At 45.5% G+C, this 16890-nt stretch overlaps 1 protein-coding gene across 1 annotated transcript in view; it reads left to right on the forward strand.

Annotated features, from left to right (window-relative positions):
- Positions 1–1186: 1186 nt before the first annotated feature.
- Positions 1187–16890, forward strand: part of Chd1 (chromodomain helicase DNA binding protein 1) — a 75182-nt gene continuing 59478 nt past the window's right edge. The window contains exons 1-2 of the mRNA XM_051164394.1: positions 1187–1296; positions 3229–3425. Coding sequence (XP_051020351.1) covers positions 3373–3425 — 53 coding nt within the window. The 5' untranslated portion in view covers positions 1187–1296; positions 3229–3372. The remainder of the gene's footprint in view (positions 1297–3228; positions 3426–16890) is intronic.

Genomic DNA, 16890 nt, shown 5'->3' on the forward strand with positions numbered 1-16890 from the left:
GGGACACCGGTAATCCCACAAACACCACTCTAATGGCTGAGGCAGGTAGATGGAGAAGTGGAAAACCAGCCTGGGTTGTATACTGTCTTAAAAAAACAACAAAACAAAACAAAACAAAAAACCTCTATAAAAATTTCAGACCGGAAAAACGAAATCAGAATTTTTATTTAAAAACAGAAAACGACAACAACAACAAAAGTTCCAAACACTTAGAAAAACAGTCAACTTTGGTGTGGTGGCGCATGCCTGTAACCCCAACACTTGGAAAGATCACCCTGAGGCCACCCTGGGCTACATAATAAAACGCTCTTTCAAAACCAAAAAAGCATAATAAAAACAAAATTAAAAAAAAAAAAAAACCGTACATAGATTGCTACATCACCATGCTTGAAGAGATCCTGCTTCCGACATGCTGAGGCCCGCGGATACAGTAATGACAGAAATTGTCAACTCAGTTGCAGCACCCTGGATCCAGACAGTTACCAAGCCCCGCCAGTGGCCTTTCTTGTGCCCAGTTCCGCACGGCACCCTTCCACCCGCTCTCCAGGGAGGGCCCTAGCCAGGCAGTGTTGTAAAAGTTCTTTTATGAACTAGGCATGGGCTACCCACACACGAATCAAGTAGCGTCACGGGACGTCAACAGCCAGAACTCTTATTTTCGCTGGCTCACAAGTGCCCCGCCCGGGAGGAGACTTAGCCGCGGGTCGCCGGGGCGAGGAACGCAACGGGAGGCGACACGGTTGCCCAATAGCTGGGTTCCCAAGCCGCCCGGGTGACGCAGCAGCTCCTGCCCGACTCCGGGACACTCGGTGCGCGCTGCCGACACCCACCGCAGACAGTCCCCGGCCTCTGCTCCGGATCCCTGCGCACCGGTGGCGCAGTGACAGGAGCGCCCATCTCCGGGAGCACCCCCTCCCCCCTCGATCGCCACGGGTAGCGTGGATTGGGAGCCCCTGCCACACCCCGTGCCCTGACCGACCCTCGCCAGCACCGAGCAGCTTCACCATCACCACTCCACCCCCTCCACCTCCCCGGCGCGCCCCGCAGCCCCGCCCCGCGCTCGCGCATTCGCGGAAAGGCCGGGCGTGCGCGCCGCCGCCACCGCTACCGCGCGCCGGGAAGGGGAGTGAGCCGAGGCGGTGACGTCGCTCGGGAGGCGGAGGCGACGGCGACCTCGGCGGCGCCGCGCGGCGGAGACGGTTGCGCTCGTTCGCTCGCTCGCGGTCTCGGCGTCATGGCGGCGGCCGGCGGCCGATAAGCGGCGGGGCGGGAGCGCGGACGGAGGAGGCGCCCTCGGTACTTCCCGCTCCGGCCTCGGCGCCCGGAGATGAACTGATCGGCGGGGCGGGACACCGGCTCGCAGCCCCCCGCGCGTCTCCGCCCGCGGCCTCCCCTCCCCCTCTGCCGTCCGCGGCGCGGGTCCCGCGGCCCGGGAGTCCAGGATCGCGGGTTCCCCCCGCGTGGGGGCATCCTCCGCCCGAGGCGCCTGCCCGCGCCACCCCTCCGCCCCGCGCCCGCCGGTAAGGGACGGGGAGGCCCGGGGGAGGCCCGGGGAGGCCCGCGAGGCCCGGCCCGGCGCGGCGCCGGGGGCGTGGGAGAGCGGCCCGGCGCATCCTCGGCGGCCTGGCGGCGCTGCCCGGCGCGCGGCGGGGACCAGCACGTGGGAGCGCGAGGGGGAGGGGGCCGGCGGCGCCCACCGCCACCGGGCGAGCCCGGGAGGGCGCGCGGCGGGCTGCGGGATCGGGGAGGCGGGAAGGAGGCCGCGGCGCCGGGCTGCGGGGAAAAGGAGGCGCGGTGGCCCCCGCGCAGCGCCGCTTGCCCGTCCGCTCGCCCGGCAAACTTAGCCGGAGCCCGGGCAACCGCCCGGCCGGCCGGGAGGGAGGCTGCTGCACATTCCGGGCGACTTCGGGGGGCTTCTCATTGTTGAGGCGCGGGAGCGCCCTGAGTCCCCCGGGGCGGGGGGCCCCTCGGAGCAGAACTTAGGGCAGGACGGTGAGGCGGAGAAAAGGAGGCGAGGCTGGAAAGGAAGTCCAGCGGACAGGGAAAGCCATCTTGAGGGGCGAGAGGAAGGTGAAAGGGAAAGAGCGCCCAGGCGAAGTGAACTTTTCTTAGCGCGCAGACTTTTCCGGAGAGAAGGAGGCTTGGAGGTCTTGGGGCACGGTTTCCCCGGAGGCTGGAATTAATAGTTAACGTCAGGGATTACTGTTGGGTGCTCCTGGCTTCTAGATCACCTTGTCCTCTCAGAGGTATGGAGCTTGAGCTCTGCAGGTTCGAGATCCTGCGCCAGGTGCTGGAGAGTCGGGGCCCCCGCGGAGGTGGCAGCAGCCTGCTTGTCCCCTCTGTTCTGTAGAGTGGGGATATGTCCAGAGAGTTAGGTCTCTGCCGGAGTCGGAAGACAACTCTGCTTGCTCCGTGTGTGTGTGTGTGTGTGTGTGTGTGTGTGTGTGTGTGTGTGTGTGTGTGTGTGTCTTGGTACTTTCTGGCTGGGGAAGGATCTGACGTCTTCTTCCCCCGCTTCTTCCTCTCCCTCCCCTACCAGAGATCTCCTTTGTTTATTCGTGGTTGGCTTGTAGGTGACTCTAGTGCTCTGGTGAAAATCTTGAGAGGTGGATGGATATACAATGTGTTGGCATCCCCTCCCCCCTGCCCTCCATCGCTTGCCTTGGAAATAAGATACAATGTATATTCTTTGTATTGTTTTTTGAGGCATCTCTAACTATCACACTGGATAAAATGATTTTTTCTTTCACTCTATCATCGATTTACCTTATAAAAACCACCTATTCTGACGTTCGCATTTTTGCTAAGATCATGATACTTTTTACTACAGTCTTCTCAATATGAACATTTAAATTAAAAACTTTCCTTACTGGAACATGAAGTTCTTGGTCCAGAGGAATTAGAGCTTCATTAAATTCACTTTATTTGTTGAATTTACCAAGTAGCGTTTTCCACTCTCTACGTGTATGTATGCTATATGGTACCACTTGGTTTTAGTAATCTACATAAATAATGCTACACAGTAGCAATTAGTCTGGAAAAGTTTGTTTGCCCTGCATATCTTTAGATTCTTTCTGCCAAAATAGCATTAGCTAAATTTTAGTAAGTAAGAATGTACATTCTTGTAAATAAAAGACTCCTACGTCTTCCTTGCCACCTCTAATTAATGGCCTAGCTACATCTTTTCCCTATAGCAAATATTCTTAACTGCTAATATATTCTCCCCAGGTGACTCAAAGAGGGCCCCAGGAAATCCGTGTATGTTGAAGAAAATTCATCTTTGAAATTTTGATATCTGAGGAAGTCAGCATTTATATTCATCTTTTATTAACCCGAGACTTGTGTTATATTTAAAACTTCTTGATATTTACAATGAATGGACACAGTGATGAAGAAAGTGTTAGGAATGGCAGCGGAGACTCAAGGTAAGCAAGCACTTTAAATAGCTGCCCGAGAGCTGAAAGTGTGTGCGAGAGAGAGAGAGAGAGAGAGAGAGAGAGAGAGAGAGAGAGAGAGAGAGAGAGAGTGTGTAAGATAGGGAGCAACTATAGAAGACTCTGATTTAAATAATCTATTGGAGGTTTATATTGTTTTGAGTTACTTGAAGCTAAAACTGTAAAGAGGTGTTACAATTGACTTGACCATTAATGAACTGTCCAAATAAATGTATTAGGAGTGTCTGCCTCAAAAACACTGGGGCGGCGGGGGGTGGGGGGGGGGGGGGGGGTGGCAGCGGAGGTGTAAAGATACATATAGTAGGGTTTATAGAATCAGGGGACTTGAAGTCAGACGATTTGTGTGGGGGTTTTTATTTTACTCTGTTTTGAGACAGCCTCACGATGTCACCCGAGCTAGCCTGATTCTCACTATGTAGACCAGGTTAGCTGTGGATTAGCTCAGATCTACCTGGTTTTGGCCTCCCTAGTGCCAGGATATATGGTATTTCCACCTTAGTTTTTGTTTTTCCCTTTGAGACAGGGTTTTTCTGTGTATCATTGGCTGTCCTGGACTCTCTTTGTAGACCAGGCTGGCTTCGAACTCACAGAGGTTCATTCGCCTGCTGGGATTAAAGACTGCCCACCACCACTGCTGGCCTTAACACCTCAGTTTTTATTCACATCTTTGTAGATACATTGTAGTAAGTGAATAAAAGAGTTACATTGTTTAAGTTTTCATTCATTAGGACCAAAGCAATGGTTAGTAAGTACACAGACATGGGGACCAGGACCAAAAAAATGGTTAGTGAGTAGACAGATAGCAGCAATCAGAGGGACCAGGACCAAAGCAATGGTTAGTGAGCAGACAGATGCCAGCAATCAGAGGGACCAGGCTGCCCAGAGAATAGGAAGTGGGACGCTTGGCCCTGGTTAGGACATCACCTGTTAACCTGCTCCAGTGTTTGCTGCGGTAACTAAAGCTAGGAGGAGTAATTAAGTCAGTTTGATAGTATACATGGGGGGGGGGGAAGCCTTTGAAATTACTAAGATTTCTTTACGAACTGGGCATTGGGTACGCACCTGTATTCCCAGGAAGGGAGGCGGAGGACCAGGGTTAGAAAGCTATATTCTTTCACAATTCATACTTATTTTAAGTGAGTGTAAAGCATAGTTCTGAGTAATTTTTAGAGGCAGCAATTCTCCCATGGGACTCTGGTGCTTCTGAGGAGCATCACTGCTGAGGGGTCTGACTTTACTTAGAAATTTGTCATGACCAGGAGGGGTTGTTTTCTCTTTTCTTTGCCCTTCCTGTTTTGTTGTCTATTTTCTCTTACCCTTTGTCATTGATCCTTCCTGCCCTTTGCCCCAGCGCTTTCATTGTAAGGCTGTACAGAAAGGAGGAATTGTGCCTCCTTAGCTGAGGTGGAGACTCAGATAGGGTTTCTTACCAAAAACCCAGAAGCTGTCACAACTGAAAATGTTAATATTAGAAAAATGAGAAAAACCATCCACCTTTGAAGTTAGTATATATTGTAAAAGTTAAGCAAATTTGATTGTGTTGACCAAGAAATGTAAAGTATGTTTGCTACAGAGTTTCCCTTTTATTTTGTGGAAGCTTCTGAAACCAGGTTGCCATTTGGTATTTTTGGGTTGGATTTGGCTTTTTACAGAAAAAGAAATGTGGAGGCGAAGGGGCTGATTTCTTCTTTACAGAGCAGCCTCTAAGTATTGATAAAGAATTCTTGAGAAATAGACTCTTTGGCTGTGCTATATTTGGTAGTTTTGAAACTTTCTAGTTTAGAAATGTGGGGTTATGGCTGAGAGGGAAGTGGACACGGGCTCCTTCCCTAACCTAGAAGCTGTCTGCAATTGATACATGTTGTCAAAGGAAAAGCTAGTGTTCTTCAATGGAGTCTCACGTGCTATATTAACTGTATTTCCGGGTAGGCCTCAAGCTCAGGAGTGGTTGGCCAACACAAAACTATCTCTGGTAGGTTTTTTTGTCTTCGTTTTTGTTTTTGTTTTTTGGTGTGTGTGTGTGTGTGTGTGTGTTTTGCTTTGTTTGTGCATTTTATTTGTCTTTGTCTTGTATATTGTAGTTTTTGATTTTTGTTTTTGGGGGGCTTTTCCTTCCTTCTCTGGGGAAGATCTGGGAGGAGTTAGTAGAGGGAAAAGCTGCATCAGAGTAAATTGTATGAAGATAATATTTTTCATGGCATATCCTTATGATCCTAGCACTCAGGAGGCAGAGTCAGATCTCTGTACTCAAGGCCTCCCTGCTCTATATAGTGATTTTTAGGCCAGCCTGGGTTGATAAAAAGTAAATTAAATACATTTAAAAAAAAAGTAAAATCCTCATGTATTTGTATTTCTAGAGTAAGGTTTTTTTTTTTGTTTTTTTTGTTTTTTTGTTTTTTTTTTTTTAGAAAAAGATTTATTTAGTGTATATGAGTGCTTTATCTGCAGAAGAGGGCATCAGATCACATCATAGGTGGTTGTGAGCCACCGTGTGGTTGCTGAGAATTGAACTCAGGACCTCTGGAAGAGCAGGCAGTGCTCTTAACCACTGAGCCATCTCACCAGCCCAAGTTCTTTTTTTTTTTTTTTTTAAGTGCAGGCCAAGATGGACCTGTGTAGGTTTCAGCCCAACACAAAGTCTTATGTTACTGAAGCTATGCTCTCTAACATAATCCTGGAAGGTTTCAAGCACCAATCCCACCTGTAGGGAGTTGGGTTGTGGTCTCAGGTTCTTCAACCCCCCCTTGAGCATTTTAAAAGATTACATTCACTTGTTACTTTGCATCTGGGACATGAAGACCAAGGCCTCACAAGTTAGACTCAGCCTCTGCTCAGCTTTGTCTAGTCACGGTTTAAGCCAAATGTTTAAAATACGTGATCATATTTTGCTTATTTTTTGGACAGCTAATAGATGCTTTTTAGGTTCAACTTTCAGTAAGTTGGTCATGTGGCTTACTAATTTGATATTTTAGTCTTTAAATCACTGATTCTCAACCTTTCTGGTGCTGAAGACAACCATTTAATACAGTTCTTCATGACATGCAAACTCCCAACTATGAAATTATTTTGTTTCTACTTCATAACTGTAATGTTGTTACTGTTATGGATTGTAACGTAAGTATCAGGATCTCTGATATGCGACCCTGTAAAAGGGCTGTCAGAGCCCCAGCTGGCTTCTCGAAGAGCAGCCAGTACTCCTCACTGCTGAGCCGTCTCTCTTCCCTAATGCACATACTTTAACTGTGTGTGTGAACTCTATATGCATACACACATATATGGAGGGGCCTCGTGTGCTGTACTAATAAAACTCCCATGTTTCATAGAAAAGACTTGAATTTGTTTGTGCTTGAAGAAGCTTTTAGGATCTCAATATTTAGTCGTGTTGAATAGAGAAAGAGGAAATAGGTTAGGGGAGAAGGCTGCTGAGTGAGGACCTGGTCAGTGTGAGCTATACTTTCTTTTTAATTGTTGCATTATATATAATATTATATCTAATTGGTATTATATATATATAATTATACCAATTAAAATCTTCTTTAGTTTATTTGTTGTTTTGTTTTTTGATTCTGGTTTTTCGAGACAGGGTTTCTCTGTGTAGCCTTGGCTGTCCTAGACAGATTTGTAGTCCAAGCTGGCCTCGAACTCACAGAGATCTGCCAGCCTCTGCCTTCCAAGTGCTGGGATTAAAGGCGTGCATTACCACGCCTGTCTCTTCTTCAGTTTATAAGTTGGATTTACCAAAATAAAATTTCTTCTAGAAAATGATGAAAGTTTTGTCAGAGAATGTATCTCAGTGGTAGATAACTTATACAGAGTGTAGTCTGGATTTGGTTCCTAGCATTACAGAGACAGGCAGGGCATTGAGGAGATATACACCAAGCCCGGGTTGCAGGTCTCTGCTCCCTTTTCCTAGTGCTGGGACCTAACCTAGGGCTTCATGCTAGTTAGGTGAGCGCTCCAGCACCAAGCTCCGTCCCTGACTCCAGGTCTCCTGCTGTGTCACCCAGCTTGGCTTCCGCTTGCAGCTTCTGCCTTTGCTTCTCAAGAGCCGGGGTTATAGGTGTACGCCCGCAGTGTCTGTCTGGTACAAGTCCCCTTTTCCTGTGGTGACCAGAGGAATGGTGCTTGGTACACCATTTGTGAAAGTTTGTCTTTTGTTGTCTGTTTTTGAAATAGGATTTGTTTTGTAGCCTACTCTATCTTAGATTACCATATAGCCCAGGCTTGCCTAGAATTGAGACTTTTCAGGCGCAGCCTCCTCTGTGTTGGGATCAGAAGCCTCGCTTGTGGCTCCTGTGAAGGCTGGGCTGGGTTTCTGCCTCAGCCACCTCAAGTCGAGGATTATATAAGTATGCACATACCTTACACACATAAAAATCAGTGGTTTTAGCCAGGCAGTGGTGGCGCATGCCTTTGATCCCAGTACTTGGGAGGCAGAGTCAGGTGGATCTCTGTGAGTTCAAGGCCAGCCTGGCCTACAAATTCAGGACAGACAGAGTAACACAGAGAAACACTATCTGGAAAAATTACATTAAATTTGAATGCTTTAAAAAAGAGCATTGTAAAAAAATGGTGTGGCTTGATCTTTGTTTTACAATCACTTTTTAAAGACTCAATTCAGGAAGTTTGTGAAGTAATGCTAAGAAACATGTTCAGGACAGCAGAAGCCTCAGGAATAGTATAGATGTGCCTCAGCCAGTTCAATCTGCTATGACAGCCGGGCGCGGTGGCGCAGGCCTGTAAGCCCAGATCTCTGGGAGGCAGAGGCAGGCGGATCTCTGTGAGTTCGAGGCCAGCCTGGTCTACAAAGTGAGTCTAGGATACACACAGAAACCTTGTCTCAAAAAAACAAAAAACAACAACAAACAAAAAATCTGGCTGTGACATTTTCAGTGATGTCATTAGTTGCAGGAAAGGGGAACTCCTACCTTTCACTTCTCTTAACCCACATCTCTGCCCAGCCCTACTGTCTTTGTCTTCACTTGTCCTCCTATCTGGCACACACTTCTGAAGTCAACGTCGCTGTTGGAAATCACAGTATGCGGCATGCTGCAGCTTTAGCAATAGGTCATTTTCTGAGCAGAACTAACCAGGTTACATTTCAGAGTTTCCTGGGATTGTGGTAAATCTAGGTTACTATAATTAGTGTTCCTTTTAGCTGGTGAGTTTAAGAGAATGTGTGTGATTTTTGTAGTGCAGCACTTTTCTGTATGTAAAGGAAGGAATGTGCAGGCAGCGATAAACCGAAGTGGCCTGCTTCTGTGCTTAGCTGCGCCATACTGCTGTAGCTCTATATTGAAAAATAAGTGTTTCTTTTGGAAAGATTAGTTTTTTTTTTAAACTTTTCTATTAAAATTTTTTTATTTGGTGTATGTGACAAAATCCCATTCTAGCCCAGGCTGGCTTTGCACTTGCTGTATAATGAAGCTGTCCTGGAGCTATTGGGAGCTCTACCCCCAAGTGGTGAGATTTGAGGGGAGTTCTGGGATTGAAGGTTTCTCACTGTGCCTGGAAGTGACTTTCTTTTTTTGTTTTTTGTTTTTTGTTTTTTGTTTTGTTTTTGAGACAGGGTCTCTCTGTGTAGCCTTGGCTGTCCTGGACTCACTTTGTAGACCAGGCTGGCTTCGAAGTCACAGCGATCCACCTGCCTCTGCCTCCCAAGTGTTGGGATTAAAGGTGTGCGCCACCACACCGTTTTTTTTTTTTCTTCTTTTAAGTGGGAAAGTTTTAAAAAGTTCAGAAGGATAAATGTTAGAACTCAGTTGTAACTCATTCTCCTGGAGCCTGCTGGCAATGTAGAGTTAGGTTTCAAAATTAATCTCATAGGTACATACATGCGCATGCATATAATGTGTAAATAAAATGAGCCTGTCTGCCTAGAGTGATTTAGCCACTTACTCGTGAAGTTTTTGTTATTGGTGTTTTACTACAGAAGGTTCTATTTTCTGTGAATTCCTGAGGAGAAGCCATGAACAATGACAGAAAGAGGCTAGGTAAATTTTATTCTGTTCGAAACAGTGATAGCGGCAAATAGTATAATTGTTGATTTTCTGACTGAACCAAGCAAGGTGCATGTAGGGTGTTGTGTGTCACAGGAAATTTCAAAACATTCCCGTAAAACTTTGTTATCTACTGTGTTAGAATTCTGCTTTCTGTGTAGGAAAATAAGGTTTATAAACAGTTTTGAAATATTTTAAAATTTTATTTGTGTGTGTTTGTAGACCACGTTTGTATACAGACAGTTGTGAGCTATACCACATGGGTACTAGGTACTGAACTTGGGTCCTCAACAAGAGCAGCAACCATCTCCTGTAACTGTTTTAAAGCCACCAGTGGCCTAGGAGCTGACTCAGTGCGTAAATGCTAGCTTGCTACACAGCATGCGCTGTGAGTTTGGATCCCAGACTCCACATAAAGAGCCAGGCTGGAGCTACTCAGCTGCAATCCCAATCCCAGCACTGGGACCTGGAGACAGAGGACCAGCTGCCTGGTGGGTGAGTTCCAGGCTCAGTGAGAGGCCCTGACTCAAAACAAAAAGGTGAGGTGCTGGGAAGATGGCAGAGCAGCTCGGGGGATGGGCCTGAGCAGCAAACTCTGGTTTAGATTGAGGCCCTCTCAGCAGATGGAGCGAGGTAGTCTGCGTGCATAAAGTCCCTCTGTAGACCGGTCTGGCCTTGAACTCAAATCCGTAAGTGACTCACAGAGGTCCCCCTGCCTCTGCCTCAAAGGCTTGGGCATCACCACCTGGCAGGCTCCACAAGGCTCATCCTACCTTCACTCTTGCTCTCAACATCCAACAGAGAAACCTGGCTTAGGATACTCATGTGTTCATATATATTAAACCTTGAGTATATGCAAAGCAGGTTCAGAATTTTAGAATTTAGTCGCACAGTGCATGTTTCTGTTTAGTCTTGCAGTCTCCACTCAACCCCGTGCTTTCCAAAGCTACTTACTAGCTTATTTTCCTCTTCAGTGTTTTCAAATTTATAATAAAGTTAGATTCATTTGTGATTCTCATTACATTTGTAATCCATTATACTTGTTAATTAAAACAAACTGTATTAAGTTCTGCGTTTTGGCAAATGCCAAAAACCATTTTCTGTAGCCCAGTGCTGTACAGAACACAGGGCTTAACTTGAAAGTTTTCTTATGTATGTTAGATTTCCTGCACCATAATTTTCATTTTAATGGGGTTTCAGCATAGTTGTATTCGTATCGAAATTCATACATATATAAAGCTGTTCACATGGAATTGCAGCATATTTTAAGATAATAAATTAATTTTAGATTTAATTTAGAGGTAATGCTTGTTTGTGCATGTAATTAAGCAGGTGCGCATGGGCCATGTATTCATGCCTATGAAGGACAGAAGACAGTCTGGTAAACTGTAGAGTGATGCAATGAGCTATGTGGAAGATTTCCACTGAACTTTTATTACCTTGGTAATAATTGGTGTAGTTTTCAAAGAACGAAGGAGTGATGCTGTCACTGAAGAAATGAAGGCATGTCCCTGGGTGAAGCACAGCTGTTTCCTAACAAAGTATATTGGACATTGTAGCTCTGCAGTCTTTACCTTGAGACTGAGTCCTTGTGATGATTATTTAGTAGGAATGGGGGAATGAAGGAAAGAAAAAAGAAAGTATAGTAGATGAAGAGAAAAAGAAAGATGCAAACATACAAATGAACTTATCAGATCCGCTAGTTTTAGGGCAAGAATCTATTGTGCTGGAGCTGCCTATAACTTAATAAGTGAGAACTGCTCTCCTTAACCGAAGCCATGCTGTTATCTGTGGTCATGTGACTGCTTAGTCAGAAGCTGACTTAACTCCGTGCGCTAAGCTACATGCAAGTGTTTCTTTGGTGTGGGCAGATTAGGTAAGATGTAAGCGGCTGAAATGAAAAGACATTGTTGCTCAGTGTCTACACAGGAGAAAGAACAGGGAGGTTTGGTCTCCTCAACCCCTTGGTGACCCTAACTCCCTCCTCTCAGTCCCACAGTGCCACTTTCAGAAACAGTTTTCTCTGCAATAAAAGATTTTTCTTTTTCTTTTTTTTTTTAAAAAAGAGAAACTATCTAAAACCTGTAAGCTTACATTTTTGTGTATATTAAGAATACCTTCTTGCTGTACAGATTTTTGTCAAAAGGCAGAATAGCTGGAGATAGGTCTTTGGTATAGTCTTGCTTAGCTCAAGTTTACCATGCTCTCCCTACCCCATGAAAAAGAGCAGAGAGCAAGTTAATTTTACATAAAAGGTAGGGGAGCCTTAGGTAGAAGTTTAATGCAAAGTCATGAGAGCAGAACAGTATTACTTCCTTTACTGACAGTGATGGCTGTGCTTTTGTGGCTGAGGTAACTGTGATTACCATCTGCTGGCGTAGCATCCACAGTAGTGTACAGAGTAGGTTTATTTTTTATCTTTTGGTTTTTCTGTGTGGCCCTGGCTGTCCTGGACTCACAGATCCACCTGCCTCTGCCTCCTGAGCAAGCACAGGGATTAAAGGCATGCGGTGCTACCACACCTGGCAGTAGTTTTGTTTTTTAAAAGATGTGTATGCTTTACTATAGGAGTGTTTTGCCTGCATGTACCCAAGTGTATTGTGTGCATGCCTGGTGTCCATGGAGGCCAGGAGCCCCTTGACTTGGGCTTTCAGATGTTAGTGAGCTGCCATGTGGTGCTGAGGCCCAAATCTAGGCCCTTTGCAAAAGCATCAGGTGCTCTTAACCTCTGAGCCATCTCTCTAGCCCCTAGAGTTTTCACCCCTCACAGTTATAAGTAACTAAATCCTGAAATACATTAATAAGAGGGAATCGCTTGCCGGATGTGGTAGAGCACGCCCTTAATCCTGGCACTCAGGAGGCAGAGGCAGATGGATCTCTGTGAGTTCCAGGTCAGCCAGGTCTACAAAGTGAGTCCAGGACAGCCAGGGATACACCCAGAGAAACCTTGCTTTGAAAAACAAGCAAACAAAAAAATAAAAACAACAACAAAAAAGAGAAAACCCTTAAATGTTTATTAAATAACCGGCTGTATAAATGAGCGTTGACACTGTAAATAGCTTTTAATCCTAGCCTTAGCATGTACTTGATCCCAGAGGATTAACCGGCTGTGCAGTCATTTAGTTGTGTACTGCACTGAAGTGTAAGTGACTCACAGTAGATGTAATTTATGCTTATGTTTGCCTTCTCTCGTGGGCACATGCATACGGATGCCATACCAAACTATAAACAATTTTGTTTAAAACTATACAGTATAGGGAATTGTTTTTGTTTTGTTTGTTTGGTTTTCTTTTGAGACAGGATCTGATCATGTCACCTTGGCTGGCCTGGAACTCGTTAGAGACCCTCCTGCCTCTGCTTCTTGGCTGCTGGCTTTAAGATGAGCACCGTGACACCTGGTGGGAACGTTATCTCTCGTGGCAGCATTAGAGGAACTTAAAGCATGTTAATGTTTTAAAAACATGATAGTTTTGTTAGCTCAACTACCATGGGTAATTGGGGCATCTACTGATGTAATGACAGCAGCCGTGGGAGCCACCGTTGCAGCGTGTCTGCCTGCATCACTCCTCATCCGCGGCAGCGCAGCGTGCTCTCCAGTCTGTCTCTGCTCTGCCTTCCTGCTTGATGACTTTTAAGTCCGTCAGTGCAGTATAGTCATTCATACTGGTGAGGGGGAAGAAGCTGCCTACTTATAAATGGTAGAATTAACCATTCATCCTACTGATATTGTGATTTCATATGTATTTTATGAAATGATTATCAGTAGCTTAATCGTATGTGTATATAGTTCTTATTTTTCACCCCTTGATAGTCCAAAGCCGTGGCTCTCAGCCTGGGTCTTGACTCTTCTGTGGTTGAACAACCCTTCCACAGGGGTCGCTGAAGACCATTGGAAAACACGGATATTTACGTTATGATTCATAACAGTAGCAAAATTACAGGTATGAAGCAGCAATGAAAATAATTTTATGGTGTGGGGGCGCCACAACCCCAAGAGCTGTATTAAAGGGCTGCAGCATTGGGAAGGTTGAGGACCCCAGCGCCCCAGTCTCAAGCTCAGCATGACTGACCCAGTTATCTTTCAACTTAGTCACGCTAAAAAGCACCCTTATGGCATCCATTTCTGCAGCTTTATTTTTGTTTCTTCAGTTTGGGGCTTCAGGTGGATAGGATCATACTGTAATTTATTTTGTCTTTGATTGGTAGTTTTAAATGATTAAAAAAAATGTTTTTCTTTGATGGTTAGGCCCTAACAGAAATGGCATGACCTAGGTTTTAGAGTTAGACAGATGGAAAGGTAATTTCCAGATACACTGAAATTCTGTTGCTCACAAGGTTTTGTTTTATTTTTTATTTGTGCTTTGGATTAATTTGTTACCTCCCTCTGCCATATGGGTCCCGAGTTAATGAACCCAGCATCTACTTAGGCTGCAGTTATTTGTCTAAACATTATTTTAATGTTGTAATGGCGTTGTGACTAACTCATGCAAAGTACTGTGGGTGCCGGGACTGTAGCAGTGACCTGCATCTAGGGCAGTGGGAATGGCTGCAGAAAAGAGGTGATGCTCTGTGGAGTTTTGGTTCTACCAATTCTTCTGTGAAGAGGAAGCGTTTTCAGACAAGGACAAGCATAGTGATAGGCACCTGTGCTGGACTTCTGTTTCCTCTGAGACTGCCTCTCTACGTAGCCCTAGCTGTCTTGGAACTTGCTGTGTAGACAGGATGATCTCAGATGCACTGAGACCTGCCGTCTCTGGCCTCCCAAAGACTTCTTATCTCACTTTCCATTCTGCTTTCCCTGGTTTCGCCCCCGCCCCGCCCCCTCTAGTTTACCCCTCAGGAATTTTAGCTGTTTTGTTAGACTACACAAGGTTTTTGTTCCTGCCCAGTAGTTGTTAAAGTGGAAAGCAGGTGAGATCAAATTATTGATTGTACAGAAACCTAGCATCCTTTAAAAAGGTTTGTGCATTGAATAAACAGCCAAGTGTATTAGAGACATAGAGACCCCCCTCCCCAGCGCAGGGTCTCAAATGCAAATCTTTTCACTGTCAGGTGGGTGCGTGCTACTCTGATGACCTGTGTTCCCACAGCACGGATACCTGTTCTCACCCTTGACCTGGCTAGTGGGACAGTTCATTGTCCGTAACGTAAGCACTCTAATTATCCAGTGCTGGTCCTTCCCTTCCAGCAGGAGGTGTGGGAAAGAGGGGAAAAGATACAGGAACTACACATCGCTTCTTTCTGCCCATCTCACCGCCAGCTGAAGACACAAAGGAGCCCGGTCCTTAGCCCTCTCCCTCCCCCCTTCCTTCCTTAGCCCGCCCCTTCCTTTTTTTTTTTTTTTGCATGACTTTGAGATTTAAGTAGTACTACAAGGCTGGAAGCAAGAGAGAAAATTAGTACAGTTGCTTCTATAGATTATAAGCAGTTTCTTTTCTTTCTTTTTTTGTTTTTTTGAGACAGGGTTTTTTGAGACAGGGTAACTGAAAACTCACAGAGATCTTCCTGCCTCTGCCTCCCTGAGTGCTGGGATGACAGGCGTGCGCTGCCACACCTGGCTAACATATATTGGTTATTTTAAATTAAAATAAAATACCACTGAATTAAGGCTGTGACACAGGTGGTCTAGTTCAGTGCTCATGTGTGTGTAAGTGGTCACTTTTCTTTGCTGCTGCTGCCTTTGCTGTCTTCCTTCTTCTTGCCCCTCTCACCCACTCGAATCTTTTTTGTGTTTGTTTTGTTTTGTTTTGTTTTGCATCTTAGATCTACTCCAAAGTTTCTTATGATTATTTTTTCTGTTGGTTAGGAATCTAATAGCTGTTGTTGCTACCATTTTTCATAGAAGTCATTCATTTTTTAAAAAATTGTGTTTGTTTCTCAGTGTCTCTCTATTTATTGATTATTTATACAGTATTATGCTTCATGTGTCCCTGCACACCAGAAGAGGACACCAGATCACATTATAGATGGTTGTGAGCCACCATGTGGTTGCTGGGAATTGAACTCAGGACCTTTGGAAGAGCCGTCAGTCCTCTTAACCACTAAGCCATCTCTCCAGCCCTCTTTTTTTTTATTGATCTAAAGATGAACATTTTTTTAATTTCAAAGGACTGATTTGAATGGAAAGAATATAGAAAGGAGGGTTATCACTCTGTCGTTTAGTGGGCTGAACTAATGTGAACTTTGTGCTCCCTTCTCTTAAATATGTGAAAATGAAATAGGCTAAAAAAGTTGTATAGGTGAACTTAGATATGCCACAAAAGCCAGAGCAGTAAGGAAGACTGCCCCGAGCTGACCTGCAGCCTGGGTTTAGAACTGATATTTGGCTGAAGCAAGATTTGAAGAAAGTAATTTTCTTCTTAAAGAAACAGGAAGGAGCCGGGTATGGTGGCACACACCTTTTATCCCAGGACACAGGAGGCAGAGGCAAGTGGATTGCTGTGAGTTTGAGGTCAGCCCGGTCTACAAAGTGAGTCAGGATGGCAAGAGAAACCCTGTTTCAAAAAGCCAGAAAGAAACAGGAAGGATTCTCTCCTGTGAAAGGGTCTGTGAGAACTTCTTATGTAGGCCTTCAGGGAAAATAAAACAAGTGAGAATGTTTTTAAGCTGTAGGGTGTCATGTCTTAAATTTTCTTACTGGAAGAGAGTGTGACGAAAGACCCTCAGGCCAGCAGAGAACAGCGGATGCCTGCCTGGTGTTAGAGGTTTGGAGAATTGGTGCCTGAGGCAGAAGAGTGTCCATGTCACCCACAGGAGCAGCGTCACCTGTAGACAGTGTGAGCATGTGGGAGGTGGATTCAGGGTGTCGGGATTTACCATTATTCCAAAAAAGTTACAGTTTTAATTAAATGACTTTGAGGAAGAATAAGACAAAGTAATGTAGAGGCAAAGAAAACTGGAGAAGAGAAAGAATGTTCACAGACGCCAGACGTAGGCCACAGTAGAACATGGAAGGAAAGAGGATGTGGCTTCAGCAGTGTTATTAACTCAAAGCATCTGGAATCTCCTAGCAGGTAGCATGCTAGGAAACAGAAATGTGTTTGCTAAGTCAGCACTGCACTGCTGTGTTGGCGTACTCTGGTCGTGTGTGGATTGCTGGATGGAAAAGCACAAGTTGAAAAGTCGGCTGAGTGGAGTAAGGACTCTGGGCCATAGGGTAGTGTTGCTCGGCGTCTGGCAGGGAGGGTAAACGCTCGCACCACGGCTGCATCAGAGCATGTGGATTCAAGGCTGAAGGAAGACAATGTTTAAATTGCAAAATGGTTTTAGATTAAATGGACAGGGAGCCACAGAGTTCAAAGTTTAGGCTGGTTGACTGGGCCGTAAACATGAGCCTTTACTAACCTCAAGAAGAAGCTGTGGCTATAACCGTGCCAGTCTTTGACCAGCTGTTAGAAGGCATGAGAGGGATTCCAGGTACCCACAGTTTAGAACTG

Source organism: Acomys russatus, chromosome 21 (assembly GCF_903995435.1).
Source record: "Acomys russatus chromosome 21, mAcoRus1.1, whole genome shotgun sequence".
In the NCBI taxonomy this organism is placed as follows: domain Eukaryota; kingdom Metazoa; phylum Chordata; class Mammalia; order Rodentia; family Muridae; genus Acomys; species Acomys russatus.